The 22,942-nt window shown below is 41.0% G+C and overlaps 1 protein-coding gene across 8 annotated transcripts in view; it reads right to left on the bottom strand.

Annotated features, from left to right (window-relative positions):
- Positions 1–22,942, bottom strand: part of sox13 (SRY-box transcription factor 13) — a 73,224-nt gene that overhangs the window by 35,394 nt on the left and 14,888 nt on the right. For 6 of the 8 annotated variants that reach the window (XR_004331747.1, XM_032514197.1, XM_032514202.1 and 3 more), the window contains 6 exons: positions 9,499–9,715; positions 8,253–8,355; positions 6,137–6,223; positions 4,017–4,189; positions 1,896–1,964; positions 916–1,030 (listed from right to left, as the gene is read on the bottom strand). Coding sequence is in view for 7 of the 8 variants with exons in the window: in XM_032514197.1 (XP_032370088.1) it covers positions 916–1,030; positions 1,896–1,964; positions 4,017–4,189; positions 6,137–6,223; positions 8,253–8,355; positions 9,499–9,714 (763 nt within the window). In the remaining variant the exon portion in view is untranslated. Of the gene's footprint in view, positions 1–915; positions 1,031–1,895; positions 1,965–4,016; positions 4,190–6,136; positions 6,224–8,252; positions 8,356–9,498; positions 9,716–19,191; positions 19,296–22,942 lie in introns of those variants that run through there. The other 2 variants (XM_032514199.1, XM_032514201.1) reach the window with 2 other exon arrangements.

Genomic DNA, 22,942 nt, shown 5'->3' with positions numbered 1-22,942 from the left:
TTCCTTAACCTCAAGTAACGTGAAACAATTTGGACCAGTTATGAAGTTTGACTTCATAATCAAATGCTCTGAACAATGAGGAGACTGTAACCTTCCTCAAATTAATTCATGAAACAAAGGACATATTTCCCATCACATTTTCCACAGTTGTTGTTTGCTTGGGGTTTGATTCCCCTTGTTGCAGTGGCAAACGACTGAACAATGAGCGCTACTGACAGTTTATCTTGATGCACCCAACTCCCGATATTTGAATAACAGTGGTGGATTCCCATCCACATTCACTTGCATTTGCTCTTGCCAACTTTCTGAAAATTTGGTTCACATTTGCACTACATTAGGAACCATGGAGACCATTTGGCTTAACTGCTAGTTGTGTTTTTATAGTGCAATTTATTGGAGTAGTGACACATGAATGCTCTCCCCGCTTAAGGCTTTCCACGTATGCACGTGGAAGTGCGGGGGGGGGGGGGGGGGTGTCCCAGAACAGAGCCATTCCACCAAATACAAATTGCAGATGAATTAATCTATTTTGACAAAGTGTCCTAAAATCTTACTGTAATCGCAGTGTTTAACAACGAGCCAGGGACAGAGAGGTCAATGGCCTCATGAGGAACTGTTAGCTAGTGTGTCCTTAGCTAAATTCAAGACATGCGTCTTGAAATGACGCACTTTAGTAGCCCATCCTTCCAAGTTCATGAAAACGAATGCATTCTGACAATGTATTTAGGGAAATCTGCAGAATAAACTCGGGTTATTTGTTTGAATAAAGATCTTAGTTCTAGCACCATCTTGGTCTCCTTGAAAAACCCTTGATCAGTATAATCGGCAAGTATAAAAATCCACGACATGCGGTGCAGCCCTTGTCCCAACCCCACTCTTCTCAAGGCTGGAACCGGTCTGTTAGCTTTGACTGACCTGGCTTGCAGGGGATTGGTTGCAGTGGCAGGGCCATCTGGGGGTCAGACGTGACGGAGAGGGACTGAGTGTTGTGGTGGAAAGCCGGGATCATCACGTAAGGCATGTTCACCTGCTGGGACAAGGCAGGACAAAATCCTCCTTACATAAAAGTTTTTGCCTCATCTGTGTGCAACACAGATTGCTGATCTGCAATCAGAACTTCCAGGGTGCAATTTGTCTGGTGGGGGGGATCATTGCTACTTCACTAATATATTATCTACCAAACATAGACAACATAGAACATATACCTAACATACAGTGCCATAGACTGATCAAATCTGAGCTGCTGTTGCTGGTTGTATTTAGCGGCTACAGGCACCGCCAGACGACAGTCCTTTCAGGGGCCGTGGAAAGGGGTGTCAGACTGGGGGTGGAAATGGGACAGAGTACTCAGGTCCCATAAAGGCGCTAGAATGAATAGGTATGGATGCAGTGAGAGGCCCAAAGAGAATGCCTTTCTACAGGGCCCAGAATTGAGTGCCCTGGTCGTGGTAGTGGAGTTTAGCCAGAAAAAGTGAGTGTCATGTGGCTATGACGGTTAAGTTAAGGCACCAAAATGACTCGTAACATTTAGGAAAAAGTGTCTTGGATTAAAGCACTCACAGCAAAGTGAACTCCACTTTCTGGCTTGAAAGCGTTGGGTTTTGTGTTGACACCACATTATGCTATTTCATTTTGAGATTATTTTCCATTGTGTATTGAAGTGTTTTGGCATGGCTGGCTGAGCGGCCCTATATCCATGGTATTAAAAGGGGGATTTAATTTGTGCATGCTTTGTTTGGCTGTGCATGATTGAAAAAACACCTCCCCCTGCTTTTTTTTTTTTTTTTTTTTTTACAAATTGCACCCTGAGAATTTCTGATTTGTAATTATGATCCCATGCCAGTGCTGCTGGCTGTGGTTTGTGAAAACATGTGGGGGTCATGAGGGGAGCTGACCTGGATCTGCTGCTGAAGCAGGTTGATCTTGTGCTGCTGCTGGATCAGCTGCTGCTGCTGCTTGGCGATCTGAGACACAAGACATGTTCATTCTCACACGTATCACAGACTACATGTATACAGACACAAGTGCACAGTGCAAATCATACCCTGTATTCCAATTACATAAAGAGACATCTGTTATGTATTCACTGCTGCTACTTATGTTCACACTGTACTTAATTTTTGTTCACACTGGACTAGAATAGCATTTGTACAGTCCATTGTTTTAGCAACATCTTTTCACCCCAATATTTCTTTTTAACCTAATCTCACTTTACTTAACTTTTTTATTTCTTGCACTCTATATTGCTTTATCCATGTATTAACTATCTAATTTCCCACTCTTTTTCCTACCTTGAACCTGATTGTGACTAACTGTTTCTAACAATTTCTATGATTTCTAATACCACTTTGATAGTGAAATGACAATTGAAATATATTGAGAAATGCCTGCATGCCCTACTAGTACACTACTACACGTTGTATATTGAGATATGTATGCCATATTCACATTTTTAAGATGCCTTAGTAGAAGAATATTTCAAAATAGAAAACTGTTTAAGCTGAAAAGGTTCAACCACAATGAAATCTCACATCTTTTTGTCTAATTCAGTTATTTGATTGGCCTACAACACAATGACTCCGTGCTGTTGTCACTTGGTGTGTTAAAAAATGAAATCTCAAAACACGTTTTGTCTCTCTAATTTGTTTTGTCCTCATGCATCTTTATATGCAGTCAAAACTCAAACATTAATGGACATTAGGGGCTTTTAGATCCTGATTTAGTTCCAGGTTACTTAGGTTCTGGGTCTGTCCAGTTTAAAAGGCTCATTCTAGTTTTCATCACGATAATAGACCGATATTTGTTGGAAGTTCCATCCAGTTTTTATGTTTCTGATGAGAACGAATGGTAGACACATTAGGGGCTTTGAAATGGATCGTCGCATTGATGCAGTGACAGACCATAATCGATTATTGCCTAATGATGGTTCTTGCTTTGGTCTGTTGTCTGCTGTGTTAAGACTCCGCTACATTAAGGAAGTGTCTTATATAAAAGTAGATGATATGAAAAGGGGAGTTCATATATATCTGACTGCTTGAATTTTTCAATGGAAAACTGCGTGTAACAATATATAACATTTAGGAGGTGACCCATTGTGATGCATCGTGACATTGAATTGATTTGAATTGTTGACAGGATAATTGTTATTGAATTGAATCGTGAGAACGGTGAAGGTTCACACCCCTAAGACACACGTGATTGAAGTTTTTGAGTCTTTGGGCCCTAATTCAACGATTTAATCGCACGGCGTGAAGCGCACGGCGTTAAGCGCATGGCGCAGCTGCGTTTAAGCCGGGTCCAAATCCACTTTTGCTAGTTTGATGGTGGGAAAAAGGTCAGTACGCCAGTCGCATGGTTCAAAAGGATTGTACTTAGTGTCTTCATTCATTAATTCATAGGTGTTTTTTGGGCTTAACATGAAATAAACCAATCAGAGTGTCATCTTCCATTCCCTTTAAAAGCCAGGCGCGTTTGTACCTTGGAGCATTGCTATTGTGAAGGTGGCTTTGCACCGTAATATTGATATATGTAATCTTTTGCATGTTCCCTGTGTGTGCGTTGTGCACAAGCCTCGGCAAATTTTATTAATTTGCTGTTAGAATAACAATGAAATGCTGCGTTATTGACTTTAGACCAGGTTTTTGTTGGTCAATGGCGTGATCACTTCCCGCTGCCTCAATATAGCAGCTCGACCAGAATGCACCTGAACACACCTCCTTGTAAGACCAGATCGCCCATGGGCGCAAAGATGGGCGCAGGAGAATTTGCTATTTAAAAGACGTGGGCGCAGGACGGTCTTAAAATATCAAAGACTCTTGCGTCTGGATCTGCCCTTCGCCAGGGGCAAGATAGGGCCATTTGTCTTTTCATTGGTGCATATACAGTAAGAATGAGGAAAACAATGAAATATACAATAACATATTCCATAAAAACAAAACCCTGAGGGCTTGTCAAATGAACCCACCTAACATTGTACATGCTTGCCACCAATTTACAAAGCCTCCCCTGAGTGGTACCTGTTCCTGCTGTTGTCGAGCCAGCTCCATCTGCTGCTGCTGCTTCTCCAGCAGCAGGGCGGCCATGTTCCTTTGCTCAGAGTGGGCTCCCAGTAGCTGCTCCCGCAGACCGCTCAGCTGGTTGATCATCATCAACAACTGGAGCTCCTTCTCTGCCAGAGCCTCTGGGGTGCCTGGACAGGGTCAGAGGGTCAGGTTTCTATACAAAAACTAAAAAACAGCTAAGCATTTGTGTTTAACGACAGATTGTGCCATGATCAGTGTTGGACGGTAAAGGGACTATATAGATATATATCTACATATATATAGATGTATAGAAACTATGAAAAAAACAGTTTTTTTCAACACTATTATTGCTTTTTTTGACATTTTTTGTCACTATTTCAATGTTGTGGGTGCTTTTTTGATGTTTTTTTCGAAGTGATGTGATATTTCTAATGTTGACAATCTCAGCGCTTATTTTGACGGCCCATTTTTTGTGATAAAAAAACTGAAAATAGGTTAATGTGTAAGCAGTGTAACAAATTATAATTTTTAGGTTGTAACCATTGCTGAATCTGCAGCTCATCTCGGCTGTACCAAGCTTTATAGTGAGTTGCAGCTTGTTGTTTAGCTGTGCGACCCACAACTTTAACGTTCCAGCCACAGCAGGGAGCTGTTTACAGTCAAAGAGCTAACACAACACAGTAGACAGACATATTTAGCTACTAGCTGGTGAACATAGTAATGCATTAAGTAGCTAACGAGACATATATTCACAATTTGTTCCCCCTTTTTTGACCTATACGTAGTCTCGCATTGCCAGACCTTCCTCCACAGCTCTGCAAAAGAGGGTCGGACTACTCCACACAGCATTCCGGGATGGGAGAAAAAACGTGCTCTGGTTTATTGGCATTTCTTTAACCCAATCACAATCGTTTTGAGCATCGCTGCAACACAGCCTCAGGAAGGAAATTGTTTTGGGGGAACATGTGTACGTTCAAAAGTAGTTTTAGTTGTTCAACAGAAATCTCCGATTGGACAGATAGTCTAGCTAGCTGTCTGGATTTACCCTGCAGAGATCTGGGGACCAGGTAACCAGAGTCCTCAGAAAGAGCGAAAGGGGTGGGACATCCGGCTTAAAAAACGATGCTGGTTTAGACAAATTTCTAAAAAAAATTACATTGTATATTTTTTGTACTTTTTGTACTTGTTATAAACATGGTACATACTGTTTTCCGAGTTAAACCCTCCTTGATTTCATTCACTAAAACAACCACCAGGGCTATGTGGTTTCCTATTCTAACAAGAGGAAACTGTATTTATGTATTTTTCATCACTTGCCAAAACTACAAGCAAGGGCAACAACTAAACAGAGTGACATTTTAGAGATGAATAAACACTGAGATAATCTGATAACAAAGCAAAACCACACATTAGACTTAAGTGTAGTTACGACAGGGACGACGCCATGATCGAGGCTGGGTCGCTCTGAACATTAGTTGGTGATACGATATCAGCTAAGAGGAGGTGATAGCCCTTGCTTCTTTCATTGACCCCTGTATGTATTTATTTATTTATTTATCTTTATTATCATTATCTGTTTTGAGTTTTTGTAGTTCTTCTTTTTACTCTCATTATGACTCCAACACAACTCTGCAACTATTCATTCTTAAAATCAGGCTGAAGCTAATGTCTTTATTGCTGTTTTTATTTTTTTGTTGTGCGGTTTGTGCTTTATATTCTCATGTGATGTATTTCTGCTGCTTACAAATTAACCTTCTGGGAAAAAGAATAAACTGAACTGAACTATGTTGGCAAGTTGCAGTAAGTCCTTGTGCTTCTCTCTCTGTAAAGATGTGTCTTTTTGTTTGCTTCTATGTTTTTGTCCCAATTTATCCTGATTTCAGAAGTAACACCAGATGAAACCAACAATTCTGACAGCTGAATTATCCAAGCAGTGGTGTACCAAACTACTGCAGAATGGTATAACAAGTGTTACACAACATGCTTTTCAGTTAACAAAGCAGTAAAAGGATCATGGCAAATGAAAAGTAAAAAAAATAATATTTGCACAATTGACTAGTAATGTGTTGGGAATAATGGTATGTAAGTGGTATATAACTGGTTTGAAAGCTGACCTCTCAGTTGTCCTGCCCCCACTGTGCTTTTATCCAGAAGTTTCTCCTTCCAGTCAGCATTCAGCAGCTTCTCAATGGTAGGCATTACTGTTAACAGGACACAACAACAGGTACTCAGCAGAGCCGCACCGGGCTGCACCAGATGGCGTGAAAAAAATAAAATATAGTCTGTCAAATAAAATCTATCTGACACCAAACTACTTTCTCAGCCTCCTCTCTGCCTTCCTAATGGCATTGATTGGAGAAGACTTTTGAGGTACCGCAGGGCAGAGGTTGTTTGTGCCTCTGGGAGAAGTTTTTGAGTGTTTGAGTGAATCGATATTTGGACAGAGAACAATCCAAGGTCAGCTAGTGGAGAAAATTTGAGGGAAGAAAAAAAAAACCAAAAGACGAGGAGTGCAGGCCGGTGAAAGACTTGAGGGAGCAGCTCGGAGAGCAGCTTTTACTCGACATGTGATTGAACAAAATAAGACCAAAAAAAATACACCTCAAACCCGTTCAGAAACGGCAACAACATCCTCGCTGCACTAGACACACTGTCACATCTACGCATCGATTTTCAGCAGACTTCATTGTTTAATGCTGAATAGAAGCAGAATGTAGTGCACTTAAAGAAATAAGATACAGAGTCGTCAAAGTCTGTTTGGTGAAACAATTGTGTAGATGTTTGGATAAGAGGATAAGAGAGAAGGACATAAAACTGAGATGCAGAACGGAGGAAAGCTTTGCAGGTGCAATGGTACCAATGTTTCAAATCCAATATTGAGGTGAGCGGTGAGTACTTGAAGTGAATTAAGTGCAGCTCCAAATAGAAGTCAGTTTACTGTCAATCATGCTACTCAGTGCTGTAGAAACATACAGACACCATTTCAACAAAAAAAATGTATGCCCTCAGACTAATGTCTATGCAGTCGTTAAAAATTGCAGGTTCAATTCTTAAAAAGGTCCCATGACACAAGGTCTTTATTTAGACCTTAGTGGTCCCCTAATACTGTATCTGAAGTCTCTTTTATATAGGCCTTAGTGGTCCCCTAATACTGTATCTGAAGTCTCTTTTATATAGACCTTAGTGGTCCCTAATACTGTATCTGAAGTCTCTTTTATATAGACCTTAGTGGTCCCCTAATACCGTATCTGAAGTCTCTTTGATATAGACCTTAGTGGTCCCCTAATACTGTATCTGACGTCTCTTTTATATAGACCTTAGTGGTCCCTAATACTGTATCTGAAGTCTCTTTTATATAGACCTTAGTGGTCCCCTAATACCGTATCTGAAGTCTCTTTTATATAGACCTTAGTGGTCCGCTAATACTGTATCTGACGTCTCTTTTATATAGACCTGAGTGGTCCCCTAATACTGTATCTGAAGTCTCTTTCCCAAAATTCAGCCTTGGTGTAGAATGACAGCCACTAGAGCCAGTCCCACAATGAGCTTTTCTTTAGTATGTTTAGTATGTTCTCGCAACGACAATGCTAACATGTACTAAACTCAAAGTTTATCTGAAGTTTTGCAGGTATTTGGTCATGAATCTAAATATTACGCAAAGGGATAATAATTGACATGATATTTCACTCAAAACCAGGAAAGTCAATAGGCTGGTGTTGCTAGAAGAAAGAGGATCCCCAAAGTCATTGGGATTCACCCTGTCGGGACCATGGACGTCTGTAGCCAATTACGTGGCAATTTATTCAATAGTACCATAAAAACACCTAAGTATTTAAAAAAAAAAGGAATTAGATCACGCTAAAAAACAACACATTTAAAACAGCCGTGTAAAAAGCTAGTAAGACCAATTTGACTCAAATTATTTCGTCAGAATATTCAAAAAAGGTTAGCAGATAAAAACAGATAGTTTCAGTTAAAAGTGTACAGAATTAACAGTCCGCACAGCCGGTTGTTCTAAATAACAGGAGATATGCCTTCAACGTCCCAAACAGAAGATATTCTTTTCCGTTATATACATATATAATGCGCCAAAGTGCAAGTCATTATATGACCACTACTAGGATAGCTTCTTCTGCCAATCGTAGAATGCCTTGACAGCTCTATCAACACTAGTCCTGACACCGCAGAGCAGACATTTAACAGAAGACTGGGTTTGGGGTTCAGACAGACCTTCCTTGAAGCTGGATTGTCCTTCTGGTCTTTCATGTGTTCTGGCCTCCTTCAGTCCCAAGGGGCTTTGTCTGTGAGGCAGCTCCTTACCTGGAGAGCCCTCCTGTCAGGGCACACAAAGAGACCGTCAACGGACAACGCATCAGAGGAGGGCTGGGGACTATATCAATATAATATCGATATGGATATACAAGGCTAGATATGGTCTTCAATTTCAGATATCGTAGTATGACACAAGTGTATTTTTCCGGGTTTTAAAGGCTGCATTACAGTTAAGTGATGTCATTTTCTGAACTTACCAGACTGTTTTAGCTGTTCTTTTATTTTCCTTTATTCACTTACTCATTATATACACATTACAGATGATTATTTATTAAATATCTCATTGCATAAGTATTTTGTGAAAACACCATTTGTCAACCCCACAATATCGTTGCAAGATCAACATCGTACCTCAGTAAAATATGATATTTAATTTTCTCCATATTGCCCACTAACCCGTTTTAATAACCATAACTGACAAATGGTGAATTGGCAGTTGATTCAACTTTTATAGTAACTTTACTGTTACGTATTATTAGTAATGCTGTAATTTATTTTATTTAACATTAATTTAGTGTCACTTAATGGATGTAGATGATAGTTCACACTTTGTCAATGCTTAATCATGGTTTTGCATTATAAAGGGGCAACCAATGCTTATAACAATTAATTAATGATTAATAAGTGGTTTATTAAGCATCAATATGAATGTGGCTACATTACATGTTTTGGTGATCTATAACAGAGATGATTATTTAATATGAGTTAATTGATGTCTAAATAATGTATATAAACGCTTTACAAATATGAATTAACCATTAACAAGGTATTATAAGTACAAGTTGCAACTTCACAATAGCCATTCAAATAATGTTTACTGACGGTTTACAAACAATTTCTTAATATGGTAATCATTAACAAAAACGTAATAAAATATATAAAATGTAATGACGTGTGCTAGAATCATTTGTTAAAATAACATCAATTAAAGCAATACTGCAAATTTGTTATTAATTATCATGTCACTGTTTCTTAACAGGAAAATGATAACTATTAATTTAGGTTTAACTAGCTATTAATTTACCATTTGTTAGTGCTAGTGTTACCAACAGTACGTGTTCAAGTTTGACACATCAATCTGTGACACTTCATTTCCTAAAAATGTCTTAACCTGTCTCGGTCGCGCCTTTCATGATTTCCTTACCGAAGGGGATCGGGAGAGCGGTGGGGTCAGCTGGCGGGCCTCCAGTGGATGACTTCCTGACCAGCCACGTGAGGGAGACCTCTTAGGAGGTTCAGCATTGCTAATGACTCCACCCCCTCTGCAGGACTCCTCCTGTTCTACTTTGACACCGACGCTCGCCATGCTGACATCCCCGCCGGAGAGGAGGTGCAGTGCTGGAGGGCTGGGCTCAACCATTCTGTTGAAAGACAAACACAAGGCACAGAACTCTCATTTGGGCGTGGTGAAGTTTTGGCACTTGCCATGCCAATTTTGGTTTGTTGGTTGATATAATTACAGCATGAAGCAGACATCAAGATAACAAACAGGAAAACTCTAGGAATCCACAAATACTGCACATTTCACACTAGGTAATCTGTGAAGCACTTCTAATCTAGTCAGCTATCACACTGAGACATGATGCAGGGTTATTCCTACATGTGTACGTACGGGTCTGTATCTGTCTGTTTCACCTCTACCTACTTGTGTTAAATGAAGAACTCTACAAGATAAACAAGTTAAAACAGCTTTTTGAAAAAAAGCGGGTTGACTCCGTGGACAAGACAAGAGTGTGCAGCTATGCTAGCGACTCTGCGAGGCTGTACTTAGGCTCAGTGATGCTTTGCGCTTACAGCTAACATTAGCGTGATAACATGCTTACAATGAGAATGTCAACGGGCTGAGGTTTAGCAGGTATAATGTTTACCATGTTCATCTTAGTTTATAATTATAGCATGCTAACATTGGCTGATTAGCACTAAACGGTAAGAACTGCGGAGGCTGATGGGAATGTCACTTTGCAGGTATTTGGTCATTAACTAAAGTATTGGACAAGCGTTTGCCCTGATTATGGCGCAAAATGAAAGCTCAGAGGATTAAAGTTACTGCAGTTCATGGGGACATTCATTGTCCCCATGTTGTAATTCATGTGCACAATGGTGTGCACAATGAATGTACAAAAGTTCAGCAGTGAAGTAGATGTTGAGCTATTTCACAGTGAAAATGCTGATCTGCTGCGTGTGTTAGAGGAAAATTCAGAGGGTCACCAAACTCATTAGAGTGTATCCTCCAGGGACCTCGAATATCTTTGGTAAATTTCATGGCGATCCCTCCAATAGCTGTCATAATATTTCCTTCTGAACCACAAATGTCAAACCTCATGGTAACGCTAGAGGAGAGGTCAAAGGACAACCAAAGTCAGTAGGCCTCATCCTCCAGGGACCATCAATATATTGACACAATGACATTACAACCAATTAAATAGTTGTTGAGATATTTCAGTCAAGACCGAAGGTGCAAGCATGGCTAAAAACCGCACTGAGCAATTATGTAAGTCATGTAAATGCTCAAATAATGGCATTGAAATCCTATCCCTGGGACATGGTCAACACAAAGACATATAGGCTGGCCTCTTTTACTAGATGGGTGGAGTAACCTGTACTATTATGGTTGACATGATAAATCAACTGCTCTTTTCAACACTCAATTCTCTTTTTTTCACAGCAATTAATTCCAATTGGTACAAATGTGCAGTTTTTTTCCGACCCTTGTTAAGCTACAACCAACATTAAACGTCCACCTGGCCAGAGGGATCATGGCCTTTGAGCCAAATCTTGAACCATCTGTGCAGAAAACATTGACTTTTAACTGACGGTTGCTTGACTTAGTGTGTAAGAACAGAGTTTCTTTTAAAAAAGAAAAACTGAGAGTATTAAAGTGGTGAGTATTACTTGACTCATTTATTTTTTTGTAGTGATGGATTTAGTACAGTATAGAAATTAACATTATGTGACTTTTTGAAGACAACAAGGAAACAAGAGGGGATCCTGAGGTAACATGGACGTTTTCTTACTTGACTATGAACATAAAATCGCTATAATATCCACTTGCTTTAAATAAACACCTGGTTCTCACCACCGTCACATATTTAAGAATTGACTGTTAAATTAGTTAAATTACACTTTTCTGTAATTGAGTGTGGCAAATTATTGAAATTATAGAGTGGATACTGACATATGCAATGATGAATATGACTGTTCAACCCGTTATGTCACTGCTGAAGTCAAGTACAACGGTTAGGTGGTGGTTGTGTTAACACCACCTAAAGTCGTAGCCAGACTTATTGTCTGTGTGTCTAAGTGTGTGTGTGTGTGTGTGTGTGTGTGTGTGTGTGTGTGTGTGTGTGTGTGTGTGTGTGTGTAACAGTGAATAATAGAAGGCTTAAGGTGAGGGAGAAAGACAACGCCTCAGTGAGGAGGAAAGAGAAGACAGGTTGAGTGAGAAAGGCTTGAACTACAGCAAACTTGAACAAATCAACTTGTGTGTGTGTGTGTTTGTGTGTGTGTCTGTGTCTGTGTCTGTGTGTGTTTGTGTGTGTTTTTCCCAGCTCTGCAGCAGCAGGAAAGAAAAACACAGCAGACAGCAGAACAAAACAAACAGAACACACAAGGGCAAAAAGTGCACATATATATTAAGAGGCAGAAAAAAAAGCCATTGTTCGAGCCGGGGAACAAAGGAAGCCGGGACAATGGGGGAGAGGCTGACAAAAGCCGCCGGCCGCAGGAAACAGGCCGGATAACAATGCCAGCGGAATGTGCCGACCAACTCGGGAACACGGCAAAAAAATGCGTAGCGCCACCGTTCTGCGGAAAGCATAATAATGATTAGAGCCCCCCTCTACTTCACCCAGCTCTCCCAGCCTGCACACTGTGTTTCCGAACAAAGGCACCTGTCTGCCAGGGTCCAAGGCTCCAATTCTCAGTGATGTGTATGAAAAGGTGTGTGTGTGTGTGTGTGTGTGTGTGTGTGTGTGTGTGTGTGTGTGTGTGTGTGTGTGTGTGTGTGGTGTGTGTGTGTGTGTGTGTGTGTGTGTGTGTGTGTGTGTGTGTGTGTGTGTATGTGTGTGTTGAAGCTACATCAATAAAATACAGTTATGAGCCTCAATCCCAAATAGAAGCTAAAACAGTAAGTCCCCCCTCATCTTCTATCAAACTTCTCTTCGTGGGAATGCTGGCCGGGAATCTTCAAATCTCCAAACAGGGAGTGATGAATCGATGAATCAAGTAGAAGTGAACATAGAAGTGACAAGAGCTTTGGCAGACACATTTGGAATTTGGAACAGCAGGACACACACGTTCATGCATTGTAATTGACTGTATTTGTGGGTGGTGCAACACAATCAACCTATTGTTCTTCTACAATGAAAACATTCTTAGAATTAAAAGGTGCAGAGTTTTCTTAGCAAACTCCTACTTTAGTTTGCATTCTTTGTCTATCACCAAATCACATTGTGTGTGTCCTTGTGTGAGGCCTAACAAACCCGTTTTTTCCTTTCTCAAATGTACAGCTGTCTGTTGACACTCACTGAAACCTGCATTGTTTGAATCCACGTTTAATAGCTAGCGCTGTTCTTCTTGCCTTTTCTTGGCGCACTGCTACGTTTCAATCCAAATTACCGCCACCAACCGTCAATTAGTTTAAAAAAAAAAAAGAAAGATGAAATTGAATTACAACTCCGGCATGCTCATGAATGTACATATACAAAGAAAACATGGACCAAAATCCATAAACTGCTACTGTAACTACATCAGACACTTCAAAGGCCCTATTTTAATGATTTAAGCGCACGGCCGGAAACGCATGGCGCAGGTGCGTTTAAGGCCATGTCCAAATCCATTTTTGCTCGTTTAATGGCAGAAAAAAGGCTCCGTGCGCCAGGCACATGGTTCAAAAGGGTTGTACTTGGTGTCTTCATTAATCCATAGGTGTGTTTTGGGCTTAACATGCAAGAAACCAATCTCCCATTCCTTTTAAAAACCAGGTGTGTTTGTACTATCGTGCTATTATGATGGCGGATTTGCACCGTAATATATTCATATGTAATCTTTTGCATGCGTGTGTGTACGCTGTGCATAAGCCTTGGTGCATTTTACTAAAGCGCTGTTAAAATAACAATGAAATGCTGCGCTATTGACTTTAGACCAGGTTTTTGTTGGTCAATGGCGTGATCTTTTCCCGCAGCTTCAAAATAGCAACACACCCAGAACGCCTGCTAAACATAACTGTCATGTGACCAGTCGTCACGTGACCAGCCAGGGGTTGTCACTAATTGGTGTGCGTATGTTTTCGTACGATATCACAAAAAACAGTAAGTATTGACCAACTGTATCCATATCATCCACTCCTACTGCTGCTGGCATTGCTCTAACATTTTCTCCTAATAGCACTGGTACTTTGATTGTTTTAATAATCTAGTAAAGTCAAATAGAGCTGGGCGAGGTGGCTAAACACAATATCATAATATCGATGTGGGATCCATTGTTATTTATTACATCAGACAAAGCTCTTCATACAAGTAAAACTAAAACCTCCAAACAACCTTCCTTTTTCGTTTTTAAGTTGGAATCATTATTTAAGACATCAGATATGTGTAGAACAGTAACATGGTATTATTATATCACGACATGAGTTCACTAAAATGTCTGTAAACAGTAGTTATTTTTATGTGCATTTTGAAGTCTCGCATTAGAAAATGTTGATGGAAACGTTGATGGAAATGTTGATGGAAACGTACCTCACCGGGAGGACTGAGCATGTCGCCTTGGGAGAGGCTAAATCCCTGACGCACAACGTCACCTGTGGTGTCCCTCAAGGCTCAGTGCTCGGCCCCACCTTGTTTATCCTCTACATGCTCCCCCTTGGCCATGTCATCAGCCGACATGGAATCTCGTTCCACTGCTATGCTGATGACACTCAACTCTACCTCAGGACTCACCCAACCCCCTCTGCTGCCCTGCCATCATCTACTCTGACCACCTGCCTGGAGGAGGTAAAGGCGTGGTTGCAGCAAAACTTTCTGCAGCTAAACAGCTCCAAGACTGAAGCCATCTTAGTCGGCACTCCTCACCAGGTTCGGTCATCTGCCATTACCAGCATCAACCTCTCTGGCCAAAATATTCCTCTTTCTACATCAGCCACTAACCTGGGTGTTAAAATGGACTCTCATCTGGCCTTTGAGGCTCACATAAAACATCTCTGCAAGACCTCCTTTTTCCACCTCAGGAACATCGCTAAACTCCGTCCCATACTCACTCCAGTGATGCCGAAAAGCTTGTCCACGCTTTTGTCTCCTCCAGGCTGGACTACTGCAATGCGCTCCTCACTGGGATCCCTGAGAAAAGCCTTCAAAAGCTACAGTACATCCAGAACAGCGCTGCTAGGATCCTGTTGAGGGTGCGCAAACACGACCACATCACCCCCATCCTCAAATCTCTCCACTGGCTTCCTGTGTCTCTCAGGATTGAGTACAAGGTCTCCCTCCTCACCCATCAGTGCATCCACGGTGAAGCCCCCCCCTACCTCAAGGAACTTCTCACCCTCAGACCTCTACCCGGACCCTCCGATCTGCCTCAGGTTATCTCCTGAAACCTCCCAGGACAAAGCTCCGTACTATGGGAGATCGGGCTTTCTGCTCAGCGGCTCCCAGACTGTGGAATGCTCTCCCTGACCACCTGAGGACACCACAGACTGTGGATGATTTTAAACGTGGCCTTAAAACCCACCTTTTTAGGAGAGCTTATGACTGATCTCTTGCCCTTTTCTACATTGTTTTTGTTTATTTTTATATTTATTATTTTCATGCTCTCCATGTGTTTTATTTTATCACTTACTTTTTTTTTTTTTTTTTTTTTTTTTTTACCATGTAGCACTTTGAGATTTTTGCAAATATAAAGTGCATTATAAATTAAATTTATTATTATTATTATTATTAAACGGCATAATTCGAGAAAAGAAAACGTCCTCAAATTCGAAAAAACTGTTTTTATGCTCGCTTTACGTGGTTTGGGCCTAGAGGTCTAGAATTTAAATTTCCTCAACAAAAAAAGCGCTGTCCCGTAATCTAAATACGGTTTCCAACACACTGATCCTTGTCATCTGTGGTGACCATTGGAATATACGAGCCATCAGCACACCCACAAGGATCTTTATCAGCCTAGTCCCGTCTGATTGCTATTTTCAAGTGCTGTGTTTCTTTGGGAGCATTAACAAGGAATGAAAATGGAGGGATGAAGATGGAGAGGTGAGTAACTGTTTAGCCAACACTGCAGCAGCCACTGTGGGTATCAGCGAGGGGTTGATTGTTTGACGTGGGGGGGGGGGGGGTGGTCATGCTGGCAGTGGCAACACACTGAGTTTTATCCCACGGCGAGTTATTCCTGGGTCTCCCCTCCACGTTCCACAGAGGACTGGACTGTAGAGCTGCCACAGGTGGCTTTCACACGCCTCTGCACAGACTGTGTGTGTCTGTGTGTGTGTGTCTGTGTGTGTGTGTGTGTGTCACCCAATGCAGAGGTATGCACTGAATCTCAGTGATCCAGAGAGCTGTTGACAGCAAGGAATGCGTCGAGGTGCGTGTGTGTTTTACAAGCACAAAGGTTGTTGTTGTTTTTTTAACAATGCTTTAAGCGTCTTAGCTAGAACAATGAGAGCCAGTCAAGGTTACTGCTTCCCTCCACATCAGTCTCATCTACTTAAACACACACTTAGCCTATGTGGCGCAGTCTGCACCCATGTAGAACCTGCGTGTGCGAGTGTGAGTGCGCGTGCGCGCGTGCGTGCGTGCGTGCGTGTGTGTGTGTGTGTGTGTGTGTTGCATGATTTGAATAGAATTGCCTTCTTTCGAGGTTATCTGATTGTGGCCTGTTTTCCAACCACATAGAGTGTTGTTCAGCTTTTATAGGCGCTCACCACATGCCCACACATTAAAACAGACCTCAGACCAGCTGTTGAGCTAAAGAAAGTAGAACAAAGTGACCAAAAACTAGTATTTAGACTTCTGTTAGACAGTTATCTTACATTAAAAAAGCAACATATATACAGTATATATAAATATATATATTTTTTCATGTGAGGAAACTGTTGCAGGAGTCCAATTATGTATATTACTGAGCAAACAATGTAATCGTGGTGAGTTCAAGCAGAGGATAAACTGCCAAAGCAGGTGAGGCTTCAAATGCAAATAAGTGTTTGAGGAATCAAGCTTTGTTGGTTTAAAAAAAATTATATATATATATATATATATATATATTATATATATATACACACACATATATATCTACAGACAACTAAAAGAAATCCTAGTGAAAGAGCAGCGGAAACAAAGATGAGATAAACTTTTATTGCTCCCCAGCAGCTGATGCAGCAGCACAGAGACAGCAATAGTACAGATAAGGTCAAATAAACCAATAATAAGAGTCTTGAAAACGGAAACTATACAAGAGCAATGAGGAGACAAAAAAATTGTACAATTATGCAATAATCGGTCCCTCCAGGACTTTTTTGAGATTGTTGCGGCCCAAAATGCCTGATGTTGCCGGAGGTTTTGTAAAAAAATCGCCATAAAAGCGTTTTTGTTGCAATGCAATTGCAGGAGACAGAGAATTTGGTGATTTCTTTTTTGTATTGTTCTTTAAAAATAAAAAGGAAACTTGTGTAGGGGAGAATAAAACTACTCTAGGCTGAGTTTTCCTAGTAACCTTACCAAAAAAGGCTCAGGAAGCTGCAAATGATGGTACAACATGAAAGTGGCTGGTGGATTTAAGACAAAAAATAATAATTTATTAAATGAATCAAATTGGAACATGTCTGTCATGGCTTGTTGATCTTTATATTGTTAGGTCATTTCCCATCCTGGCCTGGGACACACATTCATATGGTTTGATGGACTTATTGGACTTTAACTTATTATTGCACATACAATAATGAGCGTAGCTGTTCTCAGTATATTCACTGTCAAAGTGGCGCAAAAATGAATGGGAGTCAATGGGATGCTAACTGCAGGTGATGGCTTCGTAGCATTAAAATGGCGCCATGGGAGCTACGCTTGGAGAGGAGAGGCTTACTCCCTTGGATTAAAATAGCGGCCGCTTCAGCGGCATCAGAGTAAAAAATGGTTCCAGCGTACATTGATGTTAAAATGATTACAGGCTGGCAGGACGGTCTGAAATGTTTTGCACGCTCTTTCGCTGTACGTTTTGTTGTAAATGTGAGATGTTCGAGTCACACACGTCTTGTTCAACAAGGAAATGGGATGTGTGACGTCCACCCATTCTCACTCCCACTTGGTCATTGGCTCTCAGAGTCACATACTGATGCACAGTCTGTCTAGATTCATAGCCATATTATTCATATGGATTTGTTTGTTATGTTATTTTAACATCCTGTTATGATGTATGTTGTATGTTGTGTGTGATGTCTGTAAGATACTGGGACCTTGAATTTCTACTTCAATAAAGTATATATCTATCTATCATGTGATTGCAGTAGACATACAATAACAAATAAATTAAAAATATGAATATGACACTCTGTGAATCGGTACAGCTTGAATCGCGATTCAAATACAAGTCAATTTTTTTTGCACACCCCTATTATTTAGGTGACGTGAGCCTTTAAAAGGAAACCCATTGGTGCTCCCGGTCGGTCTGACCGCGGTAATGGCTGTGCTGCTGCAGGGTTACACTTATCCCGTCCCCCCTCTGTGAAATGAATGCACCCGTCGCAGCAGAGCCGGAGGCGATGGAGGATGACAGTGGACGGAGGGAACATGCCTCAGCTCTTCTCCTTTAGCGCTGACAACACTGAAACCTTACACTTCCCACAACACAAGAATCGTTTTGCACAAAACCGTCAGTTACCCAACAACTTGTAACACATCAAACTTGGCAATGCAAATCCCTTCTGTTGTTCTCTCTTTCTTTTGTCTCTTGTTTCCTCCTTCTCTCCCTCTCTCACTGTTTTCTTTTCTCTACACCCCCCCCCCCCACCCACAGAAGCAGCTTGTTGGGTTGTTGGCTGTATCGTTCATGACACTTTCCAACTAGTGCCCGAGGCAAAATAGCAGAGAGAGTGCACAATAGACGGAGAAAGAGAGAGTGCGCGCCAAAAAGCCAGTCTCAGCAGTTGAGAGCAGCAGGGTAAAGTGTTAGTCATCTAAAGCGGCGATATATAAAGACATTCTCATTGTCAACGCCGAGACGGACAGCTGTGGATGGCAGAAAGGTTCTCCGCAGGAACATCAAAGGCAAAAAAAACAACGCAACACTTCTCAGTCGTGCTGGCTCAAACGTAACATTCTCAAACTAAAACAAATATGAAAACTATCTCACACGCTGATCTTGGCATATTTCCACAGCCAGTTCTATCACACTTGAATGAGTAACGTTTGCAAAACATCATCTCACATTGTTAAATTGTCAGTTGTCTGCCGTGTTCCGAGGCCAAGCTCTTACAGTAAGTTTCCAACCTGCTGGGCGGTCTTGTGAAGACAAGCGTAAGAAGAAAAAAAAAAATTTTTGTAAACAAATGTTTAAGGAATTGTTTCACAGTTAGCAGTATTCGCTTAGGAATGATAAAAACTAATCTTTTAAATATAATTTAACTAATTTATTTTGCAGTTTTTGAATCCGCCTGTGGCTCATCTGGCTTCTTTTAACATCCATCTACTCCTCTGATTGAGAATCAATGAGGGATGTTGCTGTGCTTGAGAATAGAAAGCAATGGAAGTTTTTGTAAAACCTGAACTGGCATTAACGAGAAAGAGAAAAGTAAAATAAAATAAACAAACTACACATATAAGAAGATATTTTCATCTATCCTGTAGTTTTGGGTACTGACCTGGTAGGGATGAGAGGACATGAGGAGACCCAACAGCGCTTCCTCACTGGAACAGATCTGCTGACACAAGTCAAGACTGGCTCTCCCTCGCCAGTAATGAATTTTCTACTCTCCTTTTACCTCTGACCTAGCCAACCCGCCTTCCTTCTAGCCCCCCCCCCCTCCTATCTCCTCTCAAGAGAGGAAGTACAAAGAGCCTCTTCAAATCCCACCATATAGCAGCTTCATTTGCATAATTGGCAGGCTGTTTCAGGTAACCGTCGCTGCAGCCCCGACGTGCGCGATAACAATCGAGCATCAGCCATCTAACAGGTGCGATAGTGGCATGATAAGAGCATTCATTGGCTTCAAACGCTTTCTAACAAAGTCGGCTTTATCCCTGGTTAGGATTTCCTGGACATGTGACTGAAAACTGGCAAAAGTCAGGTCAGGCTAATTTAATATGCGGTAAGTGTAAAGGCCAGGAAAAAGGGTGAGATGTAGACAAGGGTGAGATAGAATCAGACTCCATTGTGCTTGTTAAAATAATTTCATTAATAAGAGAAGAACCTGTCAAACGTCAACATAGTTGTAGGCACAATACGCTGATTATTAAATGGCTAATGCACAACGCTTTCAATGTCTTTTTTGGTCCTTAGTAAATTCTGTTTTGGTTTTGCTTTTCACTTGTTGAGTCAGAAAAAAAAAAAAAAAAAAAAAACAGCTGGAAGTTGAATTAAGCCATCGTTCATTACTCGAAAAAAAGAAACATATGAACTTTCTTGCCATGCACACGTTGACTGCTGCCTGGTTTTACTGAGTTGGACACAGTGGCACTTTGACTGGGTGCATAGTCATTATGCTTAATAGTTGAAAACTAATCCAGTAATGGATTCATCTTTGCAGCTCTACTATTGAGACTGTCTAAAAGTGCTGCCGCCCCCAATTCCAGCCCCCCCCCCCCCTCCTTTTAAGATTTAAGCACAAAAAGAAAAGAAAAGAAATGCACAAACTATGCAAAACGCAGAATGCGCTTTATAAGTGAAAAGCCCTACAAATGTCCAATTAGGATTTGAGCATCTGCATAGCAGCAAGGTTCAGCGTGACTCAAATACTATCATCAGCCCATGTCGGAGGTGGGGGGGGGTTAAGAGAACTGTAACCAAGATACATGCTGTTTATGCTGTCTGTCTATGTGTGAACACACGAGCCACAGAATTAAGTGGTAGCGCTTAAATGACTGATTCAATAAGATCAGGAGCCCTCAATCTGACAGTCTGGGTAAATTTGATGCAACATTATAGAGACATACCTGTCAAATGTGTGCCGACTGGCTGACTGGCTGACTGACTGACGTTAAAACATCCCAACGTACTCTTCTGACCACACACAGGCTGCTCAGTACGATTACCACTGTATACTGTACCCTACAAGCCTACATAAATGACATTTCTTTCTAAGTGTCTTTCACCAAATAGTGAAGAAGAGTCAATGCTACGGTCCATGTGCCAACTAACTAAAAGGAATGATTACAAAAAAAATAAAAAGTCACTTATTGCTTCTCCCAGTCATAAAATGAAAACATACTGTAATGACGTGTTACAGGTGGTAAAAGCTTAGCAATTGCAAATTCAGAGCAGTTGTCAATAACAACCAGAGGTGTCAAGTTAGCCCACAATTACCAAAGGAATTGAAAAGCTATAATTACATGGTCCTTGCAAGTGACCTCTAAAACTCCTAAACTTGGTACACGAACTGCTGAATTCTGTAGTTGTTTGCTTTTCCCAACAGTTTACCATGCTTTCACCAAGCACTACCTCACCCACTTTTAGAAATGTTTTAACAGCTTTACGGTGACATTTCAAGGACTTTTAATAATTACTTTTCAGATGACAGTGTGTCATCCCATCGTTGTCCAGTGAAAACCATGCCGTCTCAGATGTGTTGATGTTGAATGTTTGGGATCAACTGTAGCTAGTGTTCCTTCATGTGTTGAAAAAAATTCATCTTCCTCTTCAGCTAAATAAAGTCCTAAAAAAAAAAGAAAGACTTTGACAGATGACGTCTCAGACGAATGGTGTGTTCGGTGTCTTAATTATTTTTTTTTTTACTGGAGAGGTTGGTAAGACACACACACACACCACACACACACACACACACACACACACACACACACCACACACACACACACACACACACACACACACACACACACACACACACACACACACACACACACACACACACACACACACACTTGCGTTGCTGACTGGGCCTCATTAGAGAATGAGCTCTCAGGATTGTGGACACAAAAGCTTTGCTCTCTTCTCCTTTCCTTTCTCCTTTCTCCTCTGTTCTCCTGGCCTTTTGATGTCAAGGGTACTGAAGCATTCAGTACAGAGTCCAAAGAATAAGCTTATCAAGAATACACGCTTAGTTTCCTCATTTTTTTTTTTTACCTTGCACTGAGTGTGTGTGCTGAGAAGCGAACACAGAGAGCTACAAGCCCTGATAAGGTGCCGTTGTTCTGTGGTCGCTGGTCAGTTCATCACACAAAGAGCAGTGTTGGGAACTCCAGCGCTGCGATTGAGTGATAGAGACATCACAAAGACTACATTTTACTCCCTTTTCCTCTTGGAGTTCAGGGGCTGCCCCGTTGAGGCAGGCAGGCATGCACGCACACCACATTTGGAAGTCGTCCCCCCCCCCCCCCCGACGCATTCACATACTTTAAAATGATTTGATACGGACACAGAACATTTTTGTCGTATGATCACAGAGTTTCATTTGTGTTGGTAAAATGGCAGCTGTGGTAAATTGGGGCTTAAAAAAGCAGTGATACATCACCATCCGCCCACCCGCATACACACACGATGCCCCGTGTTAATGCGTGGCCCGTGGCAAAACAAGCACACAATAACTGTCTTATGTGTTAGAGTAGAAAGAGGATGACAACGCGATCTTTAGACCTTTAGCGTGACATCAAGAAACAATGACACTAGTTTGGAAGATATTAAGAAAAAGCAGCACCATGAAATAATAAATATATTAATAAACTTAGAATCCAGTCCTGCTTTTACTGGTGCACAGATAATTAAGATTAATCTGCCGATTTTTTTCCTCGAACTATCGATTGGTTTGATTCATTTCTATGTAAATGAAAATGGTAAAAAAAAAAAACACGTTAACTGGTGTTTTCCAAATTCCATGATAATGTCTTGTTTTGTCCATATTAAATATATTCAGTTCACTGTCACAGAAAGAAGGGAAGAAACCAAAAAATATTCATCTTTCACACTTTTTTCATTAAGAAAAAAGGATTCAAACCAATTAATCGTTGATCAAAATAGTTGCTTAGCTTAATAGTAGTAACTAAGTAGCTACTAACTAGTAACTACACTAATCAATTAATCGATTTGTCTTTGCAGCTGTAATTAGCAGGAAGTAACAGAGCCAAAGTGAAATGGGAATATCTGTACATTTCAAACATTTGTAATAAAACATAAAAGTGTTCTGTGGTTCACTCTGTATGTCTCGAGAAGGATGGCGAACACAATAAAAAAAAGGCCGAATGCTAACACCTTGACTTCAGAACATGGATAGTAAACCCCGCTTCAATGGCGTATTAAGACTGACACTGTGCTTTTTTACTGTGGCAGCTGTCATTTCTCCTCGGCCATTTATCTCTTGCAAAACCTGCTAAAGTTTGAACAAGGACTAACAATGAACACACTGCATATGTGACTCACCCGGCCACATGCATAGGCTCATT

Source organism: Etheostoma spectabile, chromosome 4 (genome assembly GCF_008692095.1).
Source record: "Etheostoma spectabile isolate EspeVRDwgs_2016 chromosome 4, UIUC_Espe_1.0, whole genome shotgun sequence".
NCBI classification, from domain to species: Eukaryota; Metazoa; Chordata; class Actinopteri; order Perciformes; family Percidae; genus Etheostoma; species Etheostoma spectabile.
The sequence above is the reverse complement of the archived record's forward strand: the minus strand, read 5'-3'. Positions and strand labels throughout refer to the sequence as shown.